This window comes from Heterodontus francisci, chromosome 10 (genome assembly GCF_036365525.1).
Source record: "Heterodontus francisci isolate sHetFra1 chromosome 10, sHetFra1.hap1, whole genome shotgun sequence".
Taxonomy (NCBI): Eukaryota; Metazoa; Chordata; class Chondrichthyes; order Heterodontiformes; family Heterodontidae; genus Heterodontus; species Heterodontus francisci.
The window spans coordinates 104,262,278-104,283,748 of NC_090380.1; the positions used below are offsets into that span (position 1 = coordinate 104,262,278).

At 44.1% G+C, this 21,471-nt stretch overlaps 1 protein-coding gene across 2 annotated transcripts in view; it reads left to right on the forward strand.

Moving 5' to 3' along the window:
• LOC137374695 (interferon-induced GTP-binding protein Mx-like) overlaps positions 1 to 21,471 on the forward strand; it is a 57,845-nt gene that overhangs the window by 2,661 nt on the left and 33,713 nt on the right. For both annotated transcript variants that reach the window (XM_068041204.1, XM_068041205.1), the window contains exons 3-6: positions 3,119 to 3,256; positions 5,447 to 5,598; positions 15,765 to 15,903; positions 17,387 to 17,585. In XM_068041204.1, the coding sequence (XP_067897305.1) occupies positions 3,119 to 3,256; positions 5,447 to 5,598; positions 15,765 to 15,903; positions 17,387 to 17,585 (628 nt within the window). The remainder of the gene's footprint in view (positions 1 to 3,118; positions 3,257 to 5,446; positions 5,599 to 15,764; positions 15,904 to 17,386; positions 17,586 to 21,471) is intronic.

Here is a 21,471-nt window from a genome sequence, read left to right on the forward strand (position 1 = left end):
GACAGGACCCCGGGAGGTTGGAGCTCTATAAGTGCAACAGGCAATTTGCCTGGGGATCAGAATCTTCATCTTTCTGGCAGTGAATTGAATAGTTTTAAAAGCATTGATGCAGCCATTACTGTTTCACTTTTCCCATTTTTTGCTTTGTGGGCGAGGCCTAAGCCTAAAAGAGCAGGAAGAAACAGACAGCACCAATGGGAGGTCTAGAACTGCGTAAAAAAGCTGTTAACTACTGTAGACTCCCAGCCTGTTAGTTACTGCAGGCTCACAGTTTTAAAAAAAACAGCTTCTTCTCACTGTGTAAACAGAAACCACAGCGATGTAAACAGATCTGCTTGCCTGTACAAACATTGACAGCTATCTCTCAAAAGGGGCTGTTACTGAATTTCTCTTAAAAGGGCAACACAAAACAACTATTCCTGGAAAACAGCCTGTAAAAGCAATAGGATCATGAAAAAGAAAGGATTGTTATGGCAATGGCTTTCAGATATCCAGGACTGGACTGGAAAGTTGCAGACAGCATCTGCATTTAAACTATTCCGACGGAAAATGGACCTATGTTTCCTAGACAAGGAAGTCTCTGAACCAGGGAAACAAGCTACTAAGATTAAGATGCACTTGATAGCGAAGGTTTGAATGACTTAATACCTCAGGATTGTCAGATGAAGACCTGAAGGACCCTAATAAGATCTAGACATTCCTGGAGCAGCAACTGAAGATATAGCTAAATTTCCGCAAACATAGACTTGAGTTTATGACCTACTGGCAAAGGCACGATGAGTCCATTGACCAATTTGTTGCAAGGTGCCAAGACAAAGCTTAATATTGTGATTTTGCTGATACCAAATTGTCAGAACGAGTTATTGCATCTACCCCACCAGAGGCCTTTCAAAAGGACCTGCTAGAAAAGAAGAAAGGGCACACCTTAGAAGCTCTACGACATAACGGAAGCAAATTTGAAGCCAACATGACTGGACGTCGACAGTTGGGAGTGGCTACAACAATCGGTAGGGTTACCAAAGCACAGAAGTCTGATAAGCCTTGTGGCAAATGTAGCCTGACTCACCCAATTCGCAGTTGTCTGGTGTTCCAGGACCTTATGGCATGTGAGGACATTGGGCAAGGCAATGCAGAATGCTGATCTCAAATACTGCACACAAGAATCGTGGCAGGTCACAGGCAGATACAATGCCTGCAATAAAGGATGGCAAACCCAACAAGAAGTATGCCAACACGCAACAGAAGCCCAAGCAGGTACATCAGGTTAGCCAAGAGGACACTGATGATGAGTGCACTCATGTGAACAGTGAGCAAGCATTCCACATAGTTAATTTGGATCAACATGTCAATGCTATTACACAATCTGAGGCATTCATCATGATTGGGACTGTATATCCACAGAACAGTAGCAAACACAAGCTCAGAGTAAAAATCGAATATTCTGTCTATTTGTATAATGAAGGACATGTACTCCAAGAATTGGTAATCCATGGTGCAACCCATCTCAGCTAGGCTGACGGCCTACAATGGTTCTCCAATCACATGCATTGGAACAATAACCTTACAGTGCAGCTATAGGAACTCCGAATGACTACCACAAACATTGGAAACGCAACCGGACCAGCCATTGCAGGGCTTCCAGTCTGCCAAGATCTATGAGTTATCACAATACATAAAGTCAACAGTGTACCAAAAAAGGCAGACAATGCCCAGATTGAGTGTTTCGGGTTGAATCATATAATGGATGACACAAAGGCTGGTAGGCCTGGTGTGAAGAGAAGGTACGACCGGGAGTCGCTCCTCAGACTTCAGTTCTTGCAGCAAGTAATTGGAGGCCAGTAATTGGCTATGTTGCCAGTCATCATTTTTCTGAGCTTTATAAATGAGGGAAAAGATTCATGACCACTAGTTCTGGATGATTAGGCAAACCTCCTTTATGATGAAGAGACTGTTAAATTCAGTTAAATTTGCTTATCTGTAAATAATATTTTGTTCACTCATGTATAGTTTGTCCAAACCACAATATCGTTGTTTATTGTAAAGATGTTTTTATCTTTAGAAGAAAGGAGGGATGTTGTGGGATGACTTTAAGGGTAGGCCACCTCAAGGACTGCAAGTGATCATCATCAGAGGAAGTGATGTTGAGTCATACATGACCAGTCAGTTATGGGTGTAGCCTGACACAGTAAGATATGTTCAGATGTGCTCCTGCAGTTAATACAGTTATCATATTTGTATATACATTCCTGTTCTATTATAATAAAACCCCACGTTTATTTTGAATATTACTTGTATTCTGTAACTCTTAAGAACAGATCACACACCCAAGGACAATAGCAAATCCAAAGTGGTTGAGATAGAGGTGGACTTGGTTGTCAACAGCAAAGGAATATGGCTGAGCTTTCTCTTGTTTGAGATGGTTATTACCTGGTACTTATGTGGTGCAAATGCTTCCTACCACTTGTCACCCCAAGCCTGGATACTATCTGAGTGCTGCTGCAGAATGGCATGGGCTGTTTGGTATCAAAGTATTTGTAAATGGAGTTGAAAACTGTTGATTTTTCAGATAACTGCCCCAGTCCTGACTTCATGATAGAAGGATCATTGATGAAGTAGATGAAGATGGTTGGCTCAAGGATGCTTCATTGAGGAACTTTTGCAGCCATGTCCTGGAACTGTAATGTTTAGTCAACCACTGCCACCTTCCATTGTGTTAGATATGACTCCAGCCACTCAAGGATTTTACTTTTGATCCCCAATGATAGAATTATCCTCCATGAACCTTCCAGAACTTATTAGCTTAAATGTAACTCACTGCCTATTATCCTTTATGAAATGTGCTTCTCGCAATGTAGTTTTCTCCAATTAGTACGGTCAGGGATCTATTGCCATATATTTTCTGTATCACTTCAACTCACTCATTTCTCATGCTGCTACTTGATCTTGTTCCTATTCCTACTTTGAAGGCTAGAAAGACTCCAGACATGCTTGACCTGTAATTGCAGCCTTGCACATGTGACACATGTGTCTGGTTGACATCCAATGACAGCATATAGCAAACCAGTGAACAGTTTGCACTGATTAATTTGGTAACCAAGAATCTACATTTTTATTTCAGGTGTTGTAACAAAATGCCCTCTTGAGTTGAAGCTAAAGAAGACTAAAGAGAATAAACCTTGGAAAGGACAAATAAGTTATAGAGACTATGTCAAAACACTGGATCATGCAGAGCAAGTGGAAGATGAAATTCATAAAGGTACACAGAGTATAACAATGCAATTTGGTCTTTTTGGGTAGATGTGCTTCCTTAAATCTGCCTATCCTGTCAGCAGCAGTATACAATGAAAAGGAAGTCAGGAGTTGCAGCAATATTCCCTTTCTTCAGAAGGCTGGGGTAAAGGTAATAGCTGAGCGGTAACACTCCTGCCTCTGACTCAGAAGGTTGTGGGTGCAAATCTCAATCCAGAGAGTTGAACACAAACATCCAGGCTGATGCTGCGGGAACGCTGGACTGCTGGAGGTGCTGTCATTTGCATGAGATGTTAAACCAAGGCCTCTCAGGTGGATATAAAAGATCACATAGCACTATTTCAAAAAGCAGGGGTGATCTTCCCAGTGTCTTGGCGAATGTTTATCCCTCAACAAACATCACCAAAGAAAGATTTTTTAAAAATTCTTTCATGGGATGTGGGCGTCGCAGGCCAGGCCAGCATTTATTGCCCATCCCTAATTGCCCTTGAACTGAGTGGCTTGCTAGGCCATTTCAAGGGCATGTAAGAGTCAACCACATTGCTGTGGATCTGGAGTCACATGTAGGCAGACCAGGTAAGGACAGCAGATTTCCTTCCCTAAAGGACATTAGTGAACCAGATGGGTTTTTACAATCGACAATGGTTTCATGGCCATCATTAGACCAGCTTTAAATTCCTGGTTTCTATCACATTGATGCCTGTGGGACCTTGCTGTGTCGCAAATTGGCTGCCATGCGTCCTACATTGCATTAGTGACTACAATTCAGAAGTACTTTATTGGTTTTAAAGCATTTCAGGATGTCCTAAGATCATGAAAGGCACTTTATAAATTCAAGTTCTTTCTTCTTTAAGGGAGGAAAGATAGTTTCAGTAGTCAGAATGTGATTCTGGTCACTTAAATAAAGTGAAGGAGATGTAGGATAGATTGATGAAACAGATACAAACATGAGTATTGCTGAAAATAGAGACATTATGTCAAAGCTTTTTGTCTTACACTCATCGTGACAATCCGCAAGAATACCAATGTAAGGGAAAACAACAACTTTATACTGTATGAGAAGAGAATGCTGATTGGTTGGCAAGTGAACTCTGATTGGTAGGGGCATTGCCATGGAGAATGCACTAGTTAACAGTGACTGACAGTTAACTGCCAAGCTTTGTTTGAAATTTAAACCAGGCAGCTTGACTCTGATTGGTCAAGGAATTGCCCTGAGGAATGAACCAGCGAATGGCTGTCACTTATTTTGTTCAGCTGAAACAGGCGCAATGTTTGTACATGTTCTTTCTGTCTGCAAAGAACAGGGGCCCTGTGTATCAATACATGTAGCTACCAGTGTGTGCAAATGTGCCACACTGCAAGCACTACTGACTAGCCAGATGTCCCAAAGACTGGCAGATCATATCAAACAACATGTCCCTTCTGCTCTTTGCAACAGGCCTTACCCAACCAGCCCATGCTTGCAAAACTCAAAACACAGAGTCCAACATTAGATGTGATTTTGCGATTGGACAACATTTGCTAAATAATCCTCAGTGTACTAAGAATTAGGTTGACAACCAATTTAAGATTGTCAGTAGGACTCTCAGTGTGGCGCTTTTGCGCATACTGAAAGCTACATATATTAACACACAGGGCCCTGTCCTTTACAGACAGGAAGAACATGTACAAACATTGCGCCTGTTTCAGCTTTACAAAATAAGTGACAGCCATTTGCTGGTTCATTCCTCAGGGCCTTGCCTTGACCAATCAGAGTCAAGCTGTCTGGTTTAAATTTCAAACAAAGCTTGGCAGTTAACTAAATGTAAAATACTGCAGATGCTGGAAATCTGAAACACAAACAAGAAATTCTGGAAATACTCAGCAGGTCTGGCAGCATCTGTGGAGAGAGAAGCAGAGTTAACATTTCAGGTCAGTGACCCTTCATCAGAACATTGGCAGTTAACTGTCAATCACTGTTAACTGGTGCATTCTCCATGGCAACGCTTTTACCAATCAGAGTTTACTTGTCAACCAATCAGCACTCTCTTCTCATACAGTATAAATGTGTTGTTTTCCCTTACATTAGTATTCTTGCGGATTGTTCTGATGAGTGCAAGACAAAAAGCTTCAACATAATGTCTCTATTTTCAGCAATACTCATGTACTGGGCTACCAAATGACTATTTAGATACAGACATGTCTTTTTTGTCTACAGCACAGGAAATCCTTACTGAAAACATAAGTATAAGTACAGAACTCATCAGTTTACAAATTGAATCAAGCAACGCCCCTGATCTAACATTAATCGATTTGCCCGGAATCGTCAGAGTTCCCATTGGGAACCAACCCCAAGACATCGCAAAAACGGTAAAATAGAACTCAGTGATGAGCTTTTTATAATGATTAATTCGCAGGATGTGGGAATTTCTGGCAAAGGCTGGCATTTAATGGCCATCCCCTGTCACTCTGAGAAAATGGTGGTGGGCCTTCTTTTGGAAATGCTGCAATATGTGTTCAGTTATAACTTCAGTTACATGGAGAGACTGGAAAAGCTGGAGTTATTCTCCTTAGAGGAGATTTGATAGCAGTTTTCAAAATCACCAAGGGTTTCAATAGAGTAAAAAAGGAGAGACTGTTTCCAGTGGAAGAAAAGTCAGTAACTAGAGGACATAGATTTATGGTGGAAGGCAAAAGAACCAGAGACAACACGTGAAAAATGTCATTTTCACAGTGAGTTGTGATCCGGAATGCACTGCCTGAAAGGGCAGTGGAAGCAGATTCATTCTTAACTTTCAAAAGGGAATTGGATATATACTGGAAGGGAATTAGAAGAATTTACAGGGCTTTGAGGGAAGGAGCAGAGGAGTGGGACTAATTGGATAGCTCTTTAAAAGCACCAGGGGTCTGCAGCCAGTGCAGAATCCGGCCCGCCTAAGGTTTCCATCTGGACTGCCAATCCTCTGTGACTGACAGCGGGCTGCCCATGGGTCAACTTTTATAGACGGCTCTCCTATTAAAGTGTACGTCAGGCGGAGGAGGTAGGCAGGACCTGCATCTGACAGATGGCGGCTGCCTGTTTGTGATTGATCACTGTCTGTGACTGACAGTGGGTTGCCTGGGCGGGGTGAGTGCTGATTGGCAGTTCGCTGTGCAGGTACACTGAGATCTGCTGCCCCTGCTGTTTTCGCGCAGTTCAGGGAGTGAACGGGAATGGCCGTTGTGGGGGAGAGAGAGAGAGAGGCTGAGGGGAGGGCAGGAGGCGGGCCAGAGGCACAATATGGAGTAAGCATGCTGAGAGTCAGGCAGCCCTTTATACAACCCCAGCCTGGGGAGCAGAGAAAGAGCTAGTCAGAGAGAGATAGACAGAGAGAGAAGGGAGCGAGAGAGGGGGAGAGAGCTAGAGAGAGGAACACAGCGGAGAGAGAGAGGGGGAGAGAGGGATGGACACAGGGGAAAAGAGAGAAAGGGGGAGACACAGAGAGGGGAGAGGGATGGACACAGAGAGCGGGAGAGAGAGAGAGAGAGCGAGGGGGGAGAAAGAGATCAAGATCACCCCGACAGATGGACATCTATCCAAATTCTTTGTATCGCTACACGAGTGTGTGGAGCAGACTACATGTGCAAGCAAAAACAATATCAGGTAGCTCACTAAATAGGGAAAAATATGTTTTAAATCAGACTGTGTTTTGATGGCGTTAGTTTGGCTATACACATTACATACAGATTAATTGCCCCCATGTCTGTGGTTGAATTAATAATTTTATCAAATGCCCATATTGCAGCATGTTGGTGCCTATCCCTGGCTGGCATAAGAATGAGGGGCCAAATGGCCTACTTCTGTGCTGTATATTCTATGTGGTGAATGTGCACTTGCAACAGTACATTTTCATACAACTGCATGGCTTTTAGGCCGCTTCAGAAGGCAGTTAAGAGTCATGCATGTTTGCATGGGACTGGAGTCACATGTCGGCCAGACCAGGTAAGGATAGCAGATTCCTATTCATTAGTGAACCAGCAGGATTTTTACAGCAATCCAACAGTACTATGCTGACTTTTACGAGATCAAATTCTCAAACATGCCATGGTAGGATTGGAAGTCACATTTGCTGCATTCCTACTCCAGTAACATAAAGCACTCTGCTGTTGTAGCAATTTTGTATTCTGACAATTGCATTCCACCTTCCACTTAAGCTTTGGCTTCACACCAAAAGCAGGAAAAGCATCAGAGACCAGGGAAAAGTGTTACGGGCAGCTTCTGCAACTAGTCGAAAACCCCGCTGCGAAAATACTTTGCATTGTTCTAATATGACAAGGCAAATTAAATAGCAACTGAAGGTGTGCCTATGAAGCTCTCTGCTTTTTGGCTTCAACTGTTAAAAGAAGAAGCCTTAAAAGCAGAAGCTGTTTGCAGTTTTAAGAGGCTTGGTCTTGCTGCACGTACTTGGGGTGTGGGGAGCTTAAAGGTAAGGATCAGAACAGTTTTGGTCATTTCAAGCTACTCACAGAAGACTAGTACATGCAAAGACTACCAGTACAATAATCACTGAATTGCAGTACTTGAGGGTGCTGATATGGAGAGTTTTACCCATATGGGTGTCATCGAGTCATAGAGTGATACAGCACCGAAACAGGCCCTTCGGCCCAATGAGTCCGCGCCGACCATCAACCACCCATTAATACTAATCCTACATTAATCCCACTTTTTCCCTCTCACATCCCCACCTTCCCTCAATTCTCCTACCACCTACCTAGACTAGGGGCAATTTTTTTTACAATGGCCAATTTACCTATCAACCCGCAAGTCTTTGGCATGAGGGAGGAAACCGGAGCACCCAGAGGAAACCCACCTGGTCACAGGGAGAATTTGCAAACTCTGCACAGGCAGTACCCAGAACCGAACCCGGGTCGCTGGAGCTGTGAGGCTGCTTCCAGTTCATATGGGTGCTTCCAGTCTATCACAAGGGACTTAACAGGAGTCAGCCATTGGGCCATCAAGAGATATATTGTTACAAGCGAGGCGGGAGGAGTGCACTGTTTATTCTAGTTCTGCTTCTCCAGAGGTCACAACATATTGTTGTGACCAGGTAAGGAAGGGTCTCAGGGTCCCTTCTTGCCCCTTCTCTGGTTTGACCGCAACAGGGTTTATCTTTTAAACACAGTGGTTTAACTTACCAACTCAGTGAGCACTTGCTCCTGTTACTCTAATTACAGTTGAAAATGAACCAATAAAACAGGTTCTCTTGAGTTTAAACAAGAAAGATGTTGGTTTATTAACCTTATCACTCTAAACCAGTTAAAATGATTAAAATACGTGATGCATCCATGCTCACATGCATACGAGAGGCACACACACATACACACACAAATATATACAGAGGGAAAGAAGAGTTGGGAGGTTAAGAACAGTCCAGAATAAATGGAATTCAACTACTGAGTTTTAGTGTCTTTAGTGGAAGTTAAAGTGTTGAAGTTCTTGCTGGGCCACATGCTCAATTCAGGCTTGCCCCTCTGGTCCCATTAGGTTGACGGATGGCTTTTTCGTTCTTCTTGGTCATTGTCTGTAAGGTTCTGTAGTCTTGAGGCTTAGTGGCTTCCCTGGGTTAGAGAGGGAGACAGAGAGAGCGATGCTTTTTTCTTGGAGTTCAGTTCCAGTCTCTTCCTTTCTGAGGCACAATTCACAAAACTCAGTGTTAAACCAGCAGGTATATCATGTGACCACCTCTTTGTTTGAAAACAGAAGTTTCTGGGAGGTTGTTTGAACTTCAGAGTTCCTCAGGCATACTTGGTAGGGCGGGGGGTTTGGTGGTTGGGTCTTTCAAAGTCAAAGGGTGTCGATGACTTTTGATCACCACGATTGACAAATTATTCTCCTTAATTGAATCAGGGAGTACCCCCATTGTTCTAGCTGGACTGGGCAATTTACCTCTGTCTCCCAGCAAGCCTTTGTCTTCTCATATGCAAATTGGGCATGGCCATCTTTAGCTGTTCTGTTCTGCTTTTTAAAAGTTATTTGTAATGTCCAGTAAAAGTTCTCAAGCAGAGTTCCAAATGACAAAATTAACATTTTCCATTTGGGATGAGTGATTTCCATCACAATATATTTACATTTTCCCTCTTACTAATACGTCAGTCATATACTCTATTTTTCCCAGAATAAAACACAGTAACTAGGTTTCCTTAATGAACAATAAAATTATCAGTTTATCACAAGTCTTAACCAGTAATGAAGTAAAGCAGAAACACACAGATAGAAATTTTAAAGTTCCCTTTATACTTTCGCCATACACACACACACACACACACACAGCTATTTTTGTTTAGAGCTCTGTTACAGACAAAAAAGACTTGGGATGAATACTTGCTCATTCTTGAAGAAAACAGTGGATGAGATATGTTGTGTTCCAAAACCAGCATCCAGTATGGCCTCCAAGTACATGTAGATGGGATCTTTTAGAACAGTTCTTTTCAGGCGGCATTGAGAATTAATTTAGCAGGCTTTTCTTCAAAGACAGGAAACGAGATGAGTTTATTTTTTATTTTAGAGATACAGTACTGAAACAGGCCCTTCAGCCCACCGAGTCTGTGCCGACCATCAAACACCCATTTATACTAATCCTACATTAATCCCATATTCTTACCATATCCCCACCCTGCCTCAATTCTCCTACCACCTACCTTTTCTAGGGGCAATTTATAATGGCCAATTTAACTATCAACCTGTAAGTCTTTGGCTGTGGGAGGAAACTGGAGCACCCGGCAAAAACCCACACAGTCACAGGGAGAACTTGCAAACACCGCACAGGCAGTACCCAGAATTGAACCCGGGTCGCTGGAGCTGTGAGGTTGCGGTGCTAACCACTGCACCACTGTGCCACCCAGTGGACTTCTCAGGATCTTTTAGAGAGGTGCAGGAAAGCTGAGCTGGAATTTTTTTATTCATTCATGGGATGTGGGCATCGCTGGCTAGGCCAGCATTTATTGCCCATCCCTAATTGCCCTTGAGAACGTGGTGGTGAGCTGCCTTCTTGAACCGCTTCAGTCCATGGGAGGTAGGTACACCCACAGTGCTGTGAGGAAGGGAGTTCCAGGATTTTGACCCAGTGACAGTGAAGGAACGGCGACATAGTTCCAAGTCAGGATGGTGTGTGTCTTGGAGGGGAACTTGCAGGTGGTGGTGTTCCCATGTATTTGCTGCTCTTGTCATTCTAGTTGGTAGAGGTCATGGATTTGGAAGGTGCAGTCTAAGGAGCCTTGGTGCATTGCTGCAGTGCATCTTGTAGATGGTACACACTGCTGCCACTGTGCGTCGGTGGTGGAGAGAATGAATGTTTGTGGATGCGGTGCCAATCAAGCGGGCTGCTTTGTCCTGGATGGTGTCGAGCTTCTTGAGTGCTGTTGGAGCTGCACCCATCCAGGCAAGTGGAGAGTATGTGATCACACTCCTGACTTGTGCCTTGTAGATGGTGGACAGACTTTGGGGAGTCAGGAGGTGAGTTACTCGCCTCAGGATTCCTAGCCTCTGACCTGCTCTTGTAGCCACGGTATTTATAGGGCTACTCCAGTGCAGTTTCTGGTCAATGGTAGCCCCTAGGATGTTGATAGTGGTCTTCTCTCCTTCCTTGGGAATTCTCTTCTCTTCTTGAAAGTTCTCTTCCTTTTTCTGCAGGCCTTTCACAGAGACTGTTTTCCACCAACTTTTCCAGTTCACTTCTCAGCACACATCTTCCATACTTACCAGGGTTTCTGTTCTATTTTTAACTTGAGTCATGTGACAACCAGTAATTGTTGTTGTTAAACAATTCCTTTCAGTGTTCTCTTGATGACCCTCTTGAAAAAAAACTGGTCCAACATTTCTTCAGTTTGACTATGAATTTCTCAAAAAATATATCTAACAAAAACAGAAACACTTTCATAATAGTATCCATAGTGTCTTTAAGGCTTCTCTCAAACATGGCCAGTTATATTGCATTTGCCAGTGAGCAGCAAACAGCTAGGGCAGAATTTCACTAGCCCCCGAGTGGCGGACTGGGAGGCAGGGAGAAGCCGGTAAAATAGCGGGAAGCTCCAATGCAATCTCACTGCCAGGACACTTTCCCAGTGGCAAGCTGCGATGCTGGGAGCAGGCAGTCCATTTGCATACTTAAAGGCACTATGAAGAATAATTTTACAGAGCCGCCAGTATTTTGTGCCACAAAGGGATGTTGCTAAATGGAGGTGACCTCCCAGTGGCAGCTTAGCGGGGGGGGAACCAAAGCCAGAGGCTTCATGGCCTGAAGAGGTGTCTGTGGGCAGGGAAGGCCATCCCCGCGTCCCCAATGATTCCTCCTGAGAGGTTTCTCCTCTGACACTCGGCTCCTGAATTTTTAATTTTCTTTTACTGTCCTGTCCGAGCTCCCGAGGTCTCCTGCCTGTTTTAGCAGTGCCCACCTCTCCCAGTGGTGCCAGTTAGGCTTCAGGGTTGTTGGCCCTCTGATTCGACTGGCAGCATCAGGATCCTTAACTTGATGGCAGGCCAACAGGCGGTCAGCTCGGAGGCCGCCTGCGGTAAAATTACTGAGCCGGCCCTGCTGCCAGCAAGTTGCGGGCTCAGGACCTGCCTTTTGCCCTGACATCAGGGTCCTGAAGCCCATGATAAAACACAGGCCCCAGTGCCCAGCCCACTCCCCGAGGTAGTTGCAGATTACATCTTAGTGACCATTTGGATTCCAAAAGTCCAAACTCTGCCCTCCTTTAATCGGAAGGGATTTGGCTCACTAACTATACAAACTGGTATATAACTTTCTTACATGTGACGACCTGGTTTTGTAAGGAAGGGTTGCAATTTGATATTAACTTTTAGCTTTTGCATGTTAAGTAAGTTTCTGTTAGAAAGATGGAAATGTCAGTTTTAGTTTCAATTCCTGTGAAATTTAAAGCAAAGACAGGGAAATGTAGCTGAGTTCAGCAGAGGCAAAAGTAGACTTTTTTTGTTAGATGCTTGCTTCATAGGTCAGAAAGCCTTGAGGTTATTGACAGGTTAATGATCCCAGCCATTCAAGAAGCTGTAGCTATGATGGCATCTCTACCATCCCACACAATTCTACACTCAACCAACCCCTCCCCTCCTCTCCCCACTCCCCCACCCCTCCCTCCAACACACATCTGCTCCCAGGTGGGACGTATAATTTCAACCATGGTCACCAGACATTGTGTAATTCAAACATGGTTCAAACATGGACAAAAGAGCTGAACTCAAGAGGTGAGGTGAGAGTGACTGCCCTTGACATCAAGGCAGCATTCGACCAAGTATGGCATCAAGGAACCCTAGCAAAACTGAGGTCAATGGGAATCAGGGGGAAAACCCTCCACTGGCTGGAGTCATACCTTTCCCAAAGGAAGATGGTTGTGGTTGTTGGAGGTCAATCATCTGAGCTCCAGGACATCACTGCAGGAGTTCCTCAGGGCAGTGTCCTAGGCCCAACCATCTTCAGCTGCTTCATCAATGACCTTCCTTCAATCATAAGGTCAGAAGTGGGGATGTTCACTGATGATTGCACAATGTTCAGCACCATTCGTGACTCCTCAGATACTGAAGCAGTCTGTGTAGAAATGCAGCAAGACCTAGACAATATCCAGGCTTGGACTGATAAGTGGCAAGTAACATTCGCGCCACACAAGTGCCAAGCAATGACCATCTCCAACAAGAGAGAATCTAACCATCTCTCCTTGACATTCAACGGCATTACTATCGCTGAATCCCCCACTATCAACATCCTAGGGGCTACCATTGACCAGAAACTGAACTGAAGTAGCCATATAAATACCGTGGCTACAAGAGCAGGTCAGAGGCTAGGAATCCTGAGGCAAGTAACTCACCTCCTGACTCCCCAAAGCCTGTCCACCATCAACAAGGCAGAAGTCAGGAGTGTGATGGAATACTCTCCACTTGCCTGGATGGGTGCAGCTCCAACAACACTCAAGAAGCTCAACACCATCCAGGACAAAGCAGCCCGCTTGATTGGCACCCCATCCACAAACATTCACTCCCTCCACCACCGACGCACAGTGGCAGCAGTGTGTACCATCTACAAGATGCACTGCAGCAATGCACCAAGGCTTCTTAGACTGCACCTTCCAAACCCGCGACCTCTACCAACTAGAAGGACAAGGGCAGCAAATACATGGGAACACCACCACCTGCAAGTTCCCCTCCAAGTCACACACCATCCTGACTTGGAACTATATCACCGTTCCTTCATTGTCGCTGGGTCAAAATCCTGGAACTCCCTTCCTAACAGCACTGTGGGTGTACCTACCTCACATGGACTGCTGCGGTTCAAGAAGGCAGCTCACCACCACCTTCTCAAGAGCAATTAGGGATGGGCAATAAATGCTGGCCTGACCAGCGATGCCCACATCCCATGAATGAATAAAAAAAATTAACTGAATTGAAATTCCCCAGCTACCACAGTGGGATTTGAACTCATGTCTGAGGATTATTAGTCCAGGCTCTAGACTACGCATCCAGTGACATGACCACTATCCAGTGACATAACTCTCCTGTCAGCCATGATCTCATTGAATGGCAGAGCAGGCTTGAAGGGCTGAATGGCCTGCTCCAGTTACTATGGGCTTTAAGGATGGGCTGGGAGGTGGGGAGGGGTGTTTAAAATGGTGAGAGAAGGCAGATGGCATACCCGTTGCCTTCCCTAAGCCATGGGATTTTACCAGGGGCAGGGCAGCTCAAGGATGTCCTTCCCGCCTAGAGGCCAATTGAGTCCCTTAAGTGGCCAAGTAAGCTCCTATTAAGGTGGCCTCTTCCTGCTGCCATGGGTATTTTACCAGGGGGGTGGGGGGAGTCCTCTGCCACATGTGGGGGCCACCTAATAATAACTCGTAGCCTCCCAGCTGGCTCGGGGTGTGGGCCTCTCCTCATCAGGCACCATGAGGCCCTGGAGGACCCCCTCAGTGGCAAGGTCCACCCCCGCAAAGATACTCCCGCCCTCATGACCAACCACCACCCCCTCCCACCCCCTTTGCCAGGGCTTGTCCGATTGGCCCCGGCAAGCACCACACACCTCTATTCCGGGACTGCCTTCATGCTGACTGATCCAGGCCTGCTGGAGTCCCAGCAGTGGCCACCACTCCTGTCTGATTGGCCAACAGCTCTTGGAAGACAGGAGCCTAGGTGTCAGGCAGTTTTTTACCCAAGCAACCGAAAAATGAGGCTGGGGTTCCCCCAAGCGTTGAAGGCGAGGCTGTCCCTGGCTTTCCAGTCCAGCATCAGGACCTCTGCTGTGGACACAAAATCCATCCCTATGTTCCTACTTCAGAATTCGACGAGGCTCAGCCAACCAATCCTCTCAAGTGGAGAATGGTATTGTGGGGAATTCTCCTCTAAATCGTATATTGTTAATTGTGACAGTAAGTGTATGTGTAATTATTGTTAATAATGATCATTGTAGCTCTGATTCCTCTGAGAGCCAACAAATGCCTTTGAACATTATTATCTTGAGGAATTCATAATTAATAAACTTATAAATAAGAACATGTATTCCTCAACAGTTTCCCGGCAGTGGACATGCCTCCCGGGACACTGTATTCCATAGTTATCTGTGCAGAATGGATGGTTACTAGGTGATTTTGGCTAAGCACCACAACCATGGCTGGTGACATCAGACTATACATCATGTATAAGTGCCGAAAAGCATTACAGATACAGCCACACGTGATTCACTTACTGTCACTGGGCAACTTCTGGGGCAAGCAATTTTCCATCATTTCCTATGACTTCCCGTTAGGAGTTAAAATAGTCCTGCGTCTCATTTCAAATGAACGCCTAACTTGCACTGCTTCCCACCTGCCAAAAACTAGCCCTGAGTTAAAATGGGGGTCCAAGGTGTTGCCTTTCTCACTGATGGTTCGGTGACATATTTCATAACAAGACAAGGGAGCAGTGATTTTGTGATGCCGCCCATATACCATTATTGAATATGTTGCTGTTAACAACAACCTCCTGCCTTTAAGTTTAAATGTGGTGCTCAGTACATGTATCAGCGATCTGAAAGGGAAGTGCATGTATTCCTTCTTGCTGTGTTGCTCCTCTGTCTACCACTCTTTAGCCCAACACAGACCTAAAGAAGATCTGTTATTCCAGTGGAGGACAATTGGGATTTGTCATGTGCTGGCACACCAGTGTATGCAACATGCCACGTGCTTTAATCTGTATCTGCACAAGGTCCTCCAGTTCCTTCTGGAGGGCCCTTTCTGCTCTATATTTATCGATCAGCAGTCGACAAAGACAATGAGTTCCTTGTGTACTCAATTCTTAAAAATTATCCATGAGAAACACAATGAAAAAATCCATTAGAACGTATATGGGCAATTTTATGAGGTGCTGCTCCCATGTTGGAAACTTCCTAGATGGGATTTTGGGTCACAAAATCAGACCTATCTCTATCCTGTGATCTTAACTTATGCAGCTTCATAACAGTTGCCTCAAATTTCAAAATTATGCTGATAATACCTAACAGTAAATGACATTTATTTTCCAGACCAAAGGACTCATCAAAAACTATATTCAAAGAAAGGAAACTATCATTTTGGTTGTCATCCCCTGTACCGTGGACATTGGGACCATTGAAGCATTGCAGCTGGCACAAGAGTTTGACCCTGAAGGAGAAAGAACAATGGGTAAATCAAAACTCGGCTCAGGGACACCGGTGGAAGCACAGTGTAGAATGTATTAGACATCTGAAATGTTTTGAGCATAAGAACAAGCCAAGGATGGGAAAAGGTCGTTAAGACCATTATGGTTCTCCTTCTAGTACTCCAACTGACTCAGCCCAGCATCCAACTGTTTTTTGAACATCTCTTTGCTCTTGACTCTACCGACTTACATGGGCTGGATCTACAGTATAAGTGACAGGACATTGAGGGATTGAATTTTGTCCGGGCCTGACTTTGGGCCAGCCTTGGAGATCTATAAGTGATGCCTGCCCCAGCGAGGAGGCTCACAAATTGGGCCTCAGGCCATGTGAACATTTTATGCTCTGCCTGCCGGTGCCTCCGCAGGCAGCTTGTGCATTGAAGGTCCCCAGTGTTGGGCCATTTACCTCATCTAAAGCAGACAGTTAATTTCCAAGAGGGAGGGTTGGAACAGGCAATGTGGTGGGGCTGGTTGCCCCTTACCTTTCATTGGCAACCACAGTCGCTGCAGAAATGTCCTGAGTGGGATAGGACTATATTCGCCGGAAACCAAATGAGCGCTGGTCATACCACTGCTACATTTGACAGCGTTTGTGCCTGCTTTATACTTGAAAGGTGGGTGCCGTGCATTCCACTTTCTACCCAGATGTGCCTGCAACTTGAGTTCCAAGAAGTTCATGTTTAGTTTAGTTTAGAGATACAGCACTGAAACAGGCCCTTCGGCCAATTTCATAGCATCATGCAATGTAGAAGGAGACTATTTGGCCATCTGTGTCATCTCTTTGAAAGTTGCCCAATTAGTCCCACGCTCCAGCTCTTTTCCCATAGCTCTAACAACCTTTCCTTTTCAAATTAGTACTGAACATCCTTCTGTCACTCTTTCAGGCAGTGCCTTTCAGATCATAACAAATTGCAGTATGAAAAAACATTGTTCCTCATCTCTGCTTTAGTTCTTGTGCTAATTGTCTTCAATCTGTGCCCCCTGGTTACCATATTGCCTGTTAGTGGGATCAGTTGCTCTTGACTCACTCTGTCAGAACCCTTCATAATTTTGAACAGTTCTAATAAATCATCCCTTAACTTTCTCTGCTCTGAGGAGAAGATTCGCCGCTTCTCTAGCCTCTCCAGATATTCTCTCCACTGATACTATGCTGAGTTAAGAGCAGTGTTGTACAGCTGACCCACTTTCATTTGGAATCGAATTGACACTGAGTAAACTTAATTAGCGTAGGAGCCTTGCAGTCAGTAAGGAGATGAGCAGGGCCTCATAGCAACAGGAATTTATCGTGCAGGCTGTGTACAAGTTGTAGCCTTTAAGATAACGTGCAAAATTTAAAGGTACCGCAAACTTAAATGAATAGGCCGCACACAGCAAAAAAAAAAATAGCTGGGATGTTAGAGAGGAGGCTGATCACATTTGAAATCCATCCATTCCTTGAGTTCTAAACTCTAGTGTTTCACTTTGCAGGTGTTTTGACAAAACCGGACTTGATTGACAAAGGTACAGAAGATGATGTTATCAAAATCCTTGAGAATAAAATTGTTCCTCTGCGAAAAGGTTACATACTTGTCAAGTGCCGTGGACAGCATGAGCTGAATGCTAATACGACAATGCCTGCTGCACTGGAGGAAGAATTAACATTTTTGAGCAACAGTCAAATTTTTCGGTATTATTTTCCATTAAGAACAAATATCACTTTTACTTATTAATCAGATCTCATCTTGCTTTCGTCAATTTTCTACTTTATGCTCTTGAAGGTCTTGCTGACATGCAACCTCCCCATTAGCACAGGTTTCTAGAAATTTACATGAATAACAACAAGTTGGCATGCAAGTACAGCAAGTAATTAGGAAGGCAAATGAAATGTTGGCATTTATTGCAAGAGGGGTGGAGTATAAAAGTAGGGAAGTCTTACTCCAACTGGGGACATGGTGGTATGGTGGTAATGTCACTGGACTAATAACCAGACATAAAGCCATAAAGACAGGGCTAAATTGTGGCGAGTCGAAGAGACTTAGTAGTTGGCAGGAAAAAAGACAGAGGCGCAAGGGGAGAGCCAACTGTGCAACAGCCCCGACAAACAAATTTCTCTGCAGCACCTGTGGAAGAGCCTGTCACTCCAGAATTGGCCTTTATAGCCACTCCAGGCGCTGCTTCACAAACCACTGACCACCTCCAGGCGCATATCCATTGTCTCTCGAGATAAGGAGGCCCAAAAGAAAAAGAATAACCAGACTAACACTGGGGAGACATGGGTTCAAATTCCACCATGGCAGCCAGTGAAATTTAAATGCAATTAATTAATAAAAATCTGGAATTGAAAGCTAGTCTCAGGAATGAAACTATCATCAGTTGTTGTAAAAACCCACCTGGTTCACTATGTTCTTTAGGGAAAGAAATCTATCATCCTTACCTGGTCTGCCCTACATGTGACTTGACTCTTCACTGCTCTCTGAAATGGCCTAGTAAGCCACTCAGTTCAAGGGCAGTTAGGGATGGGCAACAAATGCTGGGCTTCCAGTGATGCCCACATCCTATGAAAGAATAAATAAAAACTGTACAGGGCATTGGTGAGACTGCACCTAGAACATTGTGTACAATTTTGTCCTCCTTTCTTAGGGAGACATACACTTGCATTGGAAGCAGTTCAGAGAAGGTTCGCTAAGCTGATTCCTGGAATGAAGGGGTTGTCTTTGAGGAAAGTTTGAGCAGGTTGAGCCTATGCTCATTGGAGTTTAGAAGAATGAGAGGTGATCGTATTGCCAACACAAAAGATTCTGAGGGGGTTTGACAAGGTGGATGCTGAGAGGATGCTTCCCCTAATGAGGGAATCTAGAACGAGGGGGCACAGTTCCAAAATAAGGGATCTCCCATTTAAGACAGAGGGATTTCTTCTGTCAGAGGATCATTGATCTTTGGAATTCTCTTCCTCAGAGAGCAGTGGAGGCTGGGTCATTGAATATATTCAAGGCTGAGTTGGACAGTTTTGGATCTACAAGAGAGTCAAGGGTTATGGGGGGCAGGCAGGAAAGTGGAGTTTAGGCCACAATCAGATCAGCCATGATCTTATTGAATGGCGGAGCAGGCTCGAGGGGCCGAATGGCCTACTCCTGCTCCTATTTCTTATGACCTTATGATTTTACGAACATCCCCAGCTTTTCCAATCTATCCTCGTAACTGAAGTCGCTCATCCCTGGAATCATTCTCGTAAACTTTTCTGCACCCTTTCTAAAGCCTTCACATCCTTCCTAAAGTGTGATGCCCAGAATTGAACACAATACTCCAGATGAGATCGAACTGGTGTTTTATTAAGGTTCACCATAATTGCCTTGCTTTTGTACTCCATACCTCTATTTATAAGATCCAGTACACCTTTTAACCACTGTCTCAACCTGCCCTGCCACATTCAATAAATTGTGCACATATACACCCAGGTCTCTCCTGAAATGCCTTTAGAATTGTATCCTTTATTTTATATTGCCTCTCCTCGTTCTTCCTACCAAAATGTATTACTTCACACTTCTCTGCATTAAATTTAATTTGCCTATTCCACCATCCTGTCTATGTTCGCTTGAGGTTTATCACTATCCTCCTCACAGTTCACAATACTTTCAAATTTTGTGTCATCTGCAAATTTTTAAATGGTGCCATGTACACACAGCCTAAGTCATTAATATATATCAGGATATTAATGATATTTGTATACCTTCCTCCAGCCCAAAAAACAACCATTCATCACTACAGTCCGTTACATGTCACTCAGCCAACTTCATACCAATGCTGCGACTATCTCTTTTATTACATTGTCTTTAACTTTGCTGCCAGGCCTATTATGGGGCACATTATCAAACACCTTATGAAAGCCCATACAGATCAACCATATTACCCTCATCAGTGCTGTCTGTTACCTCATCAAAAAACTCAATCAATTAGTTAAACACAATTTGCCTTCAACAAATCCATACTGGTTTTCCTTAATAAAGCAACACCTGTCCAAGTGACTGTTAATTTTGTCCTGGTTTATCATTTCTAAAAGCTTTCTCATCACCCAGGTTAAACTGACTGGCCCATAGTGGCTTTACACTCTTTTTTGAATAAGGGCATAACATTTGCAATTCTCCAGTCCTCTAGCACTACCTCTCTCTAAGGAGGATTGGAATGTTATGGTCAGTGCTTCCATCATTTCCACCCTTACTTCCCTCAGTATCCTAGGATGCATCTCATCCGGCCCTGGTGACTTATAAACTTTAAATACTGCCATCCTATTTAATACATCCTGTTTATCAATTTTTAGCCCATCCAGTATCTCAGCTACCTCCTCATTCACAATGGCTCCAGCAGCATCTTCCTTGGTAAAGACAGGTACAAAGTGCTCATTCAGTAGGCCAAGCCCTCTCCCTCCTCTTACAACCCTTTTACTATTTATATGCCTATAGAAGACTTTTGGATACCCTTTTATGTTAGCTGCCAGTCTCTTCTCATTCTCTCGCTTTGCCTCTCTTATTTCCTTTTTCAGTTTCCCTCTGAACTTTCTATATATTCAGCCTAGTTTTCATTTGTATTATCAACTTGACATCTGGCTTATGCACCTTTTTTCTGCTTCATCTTCCTCCATATCGTTTGTAATCCAGGGAGCTCTAGCTTTGGTTGCCCTACCTTTCCTGCTTGTGGGAATGTATCTGACTGTACCTGTGCATTTTCCTTTCTGTGCTGTAACCAGCTGATGATTAATGCCCAGGCAGTAATGGCAAATCTCCTACCTAATTAGCTACAGAGACATCAATTATTGAAGTTGTTACTGCTTCTGATGAATTTTCATCATCAGTAAAGCAAATGATAAAATGATAGCTTGAGGGGCTGAATGGCCCACTCCTGTTCCTACGTTCCAAACATTTAAATTCAAACCATGATCCTAATTCCTCTCCACCCCAATATTAATCCTGTATGAAATTGGATTTGGCGGAATAATGTGGGCTAGATTCTAGTCCCCAGAGGTGAAAGGACGTTGTCTTGCCTGTTACATTACTCAGCTTTTTATGAAGTAACAATTGAATAAAATTTGAAGGTTCTACAAATGTACAACAGGCCACTCTGTACTAAAGGATGTAGATCCATGTGGTAACTTCACCAATCTGGGATCTCAGTGGGAAGCCACACTCAAAAAGAGCACTGGTCAAAGATAAAGCTACAACTTTGTCACATCAATTTCCATTTTCATTCACTTCAGTGTAAGTAAAAACCAGGAGAGTTGTATTATGGGTTGTTAAACAAACCAGGCCATTACACACTGTGGCCCATTACAGACTACCACACATTATAGAAGCCTGCCAGTTATGCACTATTGTCCAAAATCAAAACAACCCATCCATGAATCCTTCTTCTGTTCCAGAAATAAACAGTAGGATAATCTGAAGCAAATAAGGATGAAAACAAATTTTGTAAGGAAATGTGTTCTGCAGATTAGCACAATAGGCAGGAGTAACTCACCTCCTGACTCCCCAAAGCCTGTCCACCAGTTTCAAGGTACAAGTCGGGTGTGTGATGGAATATTC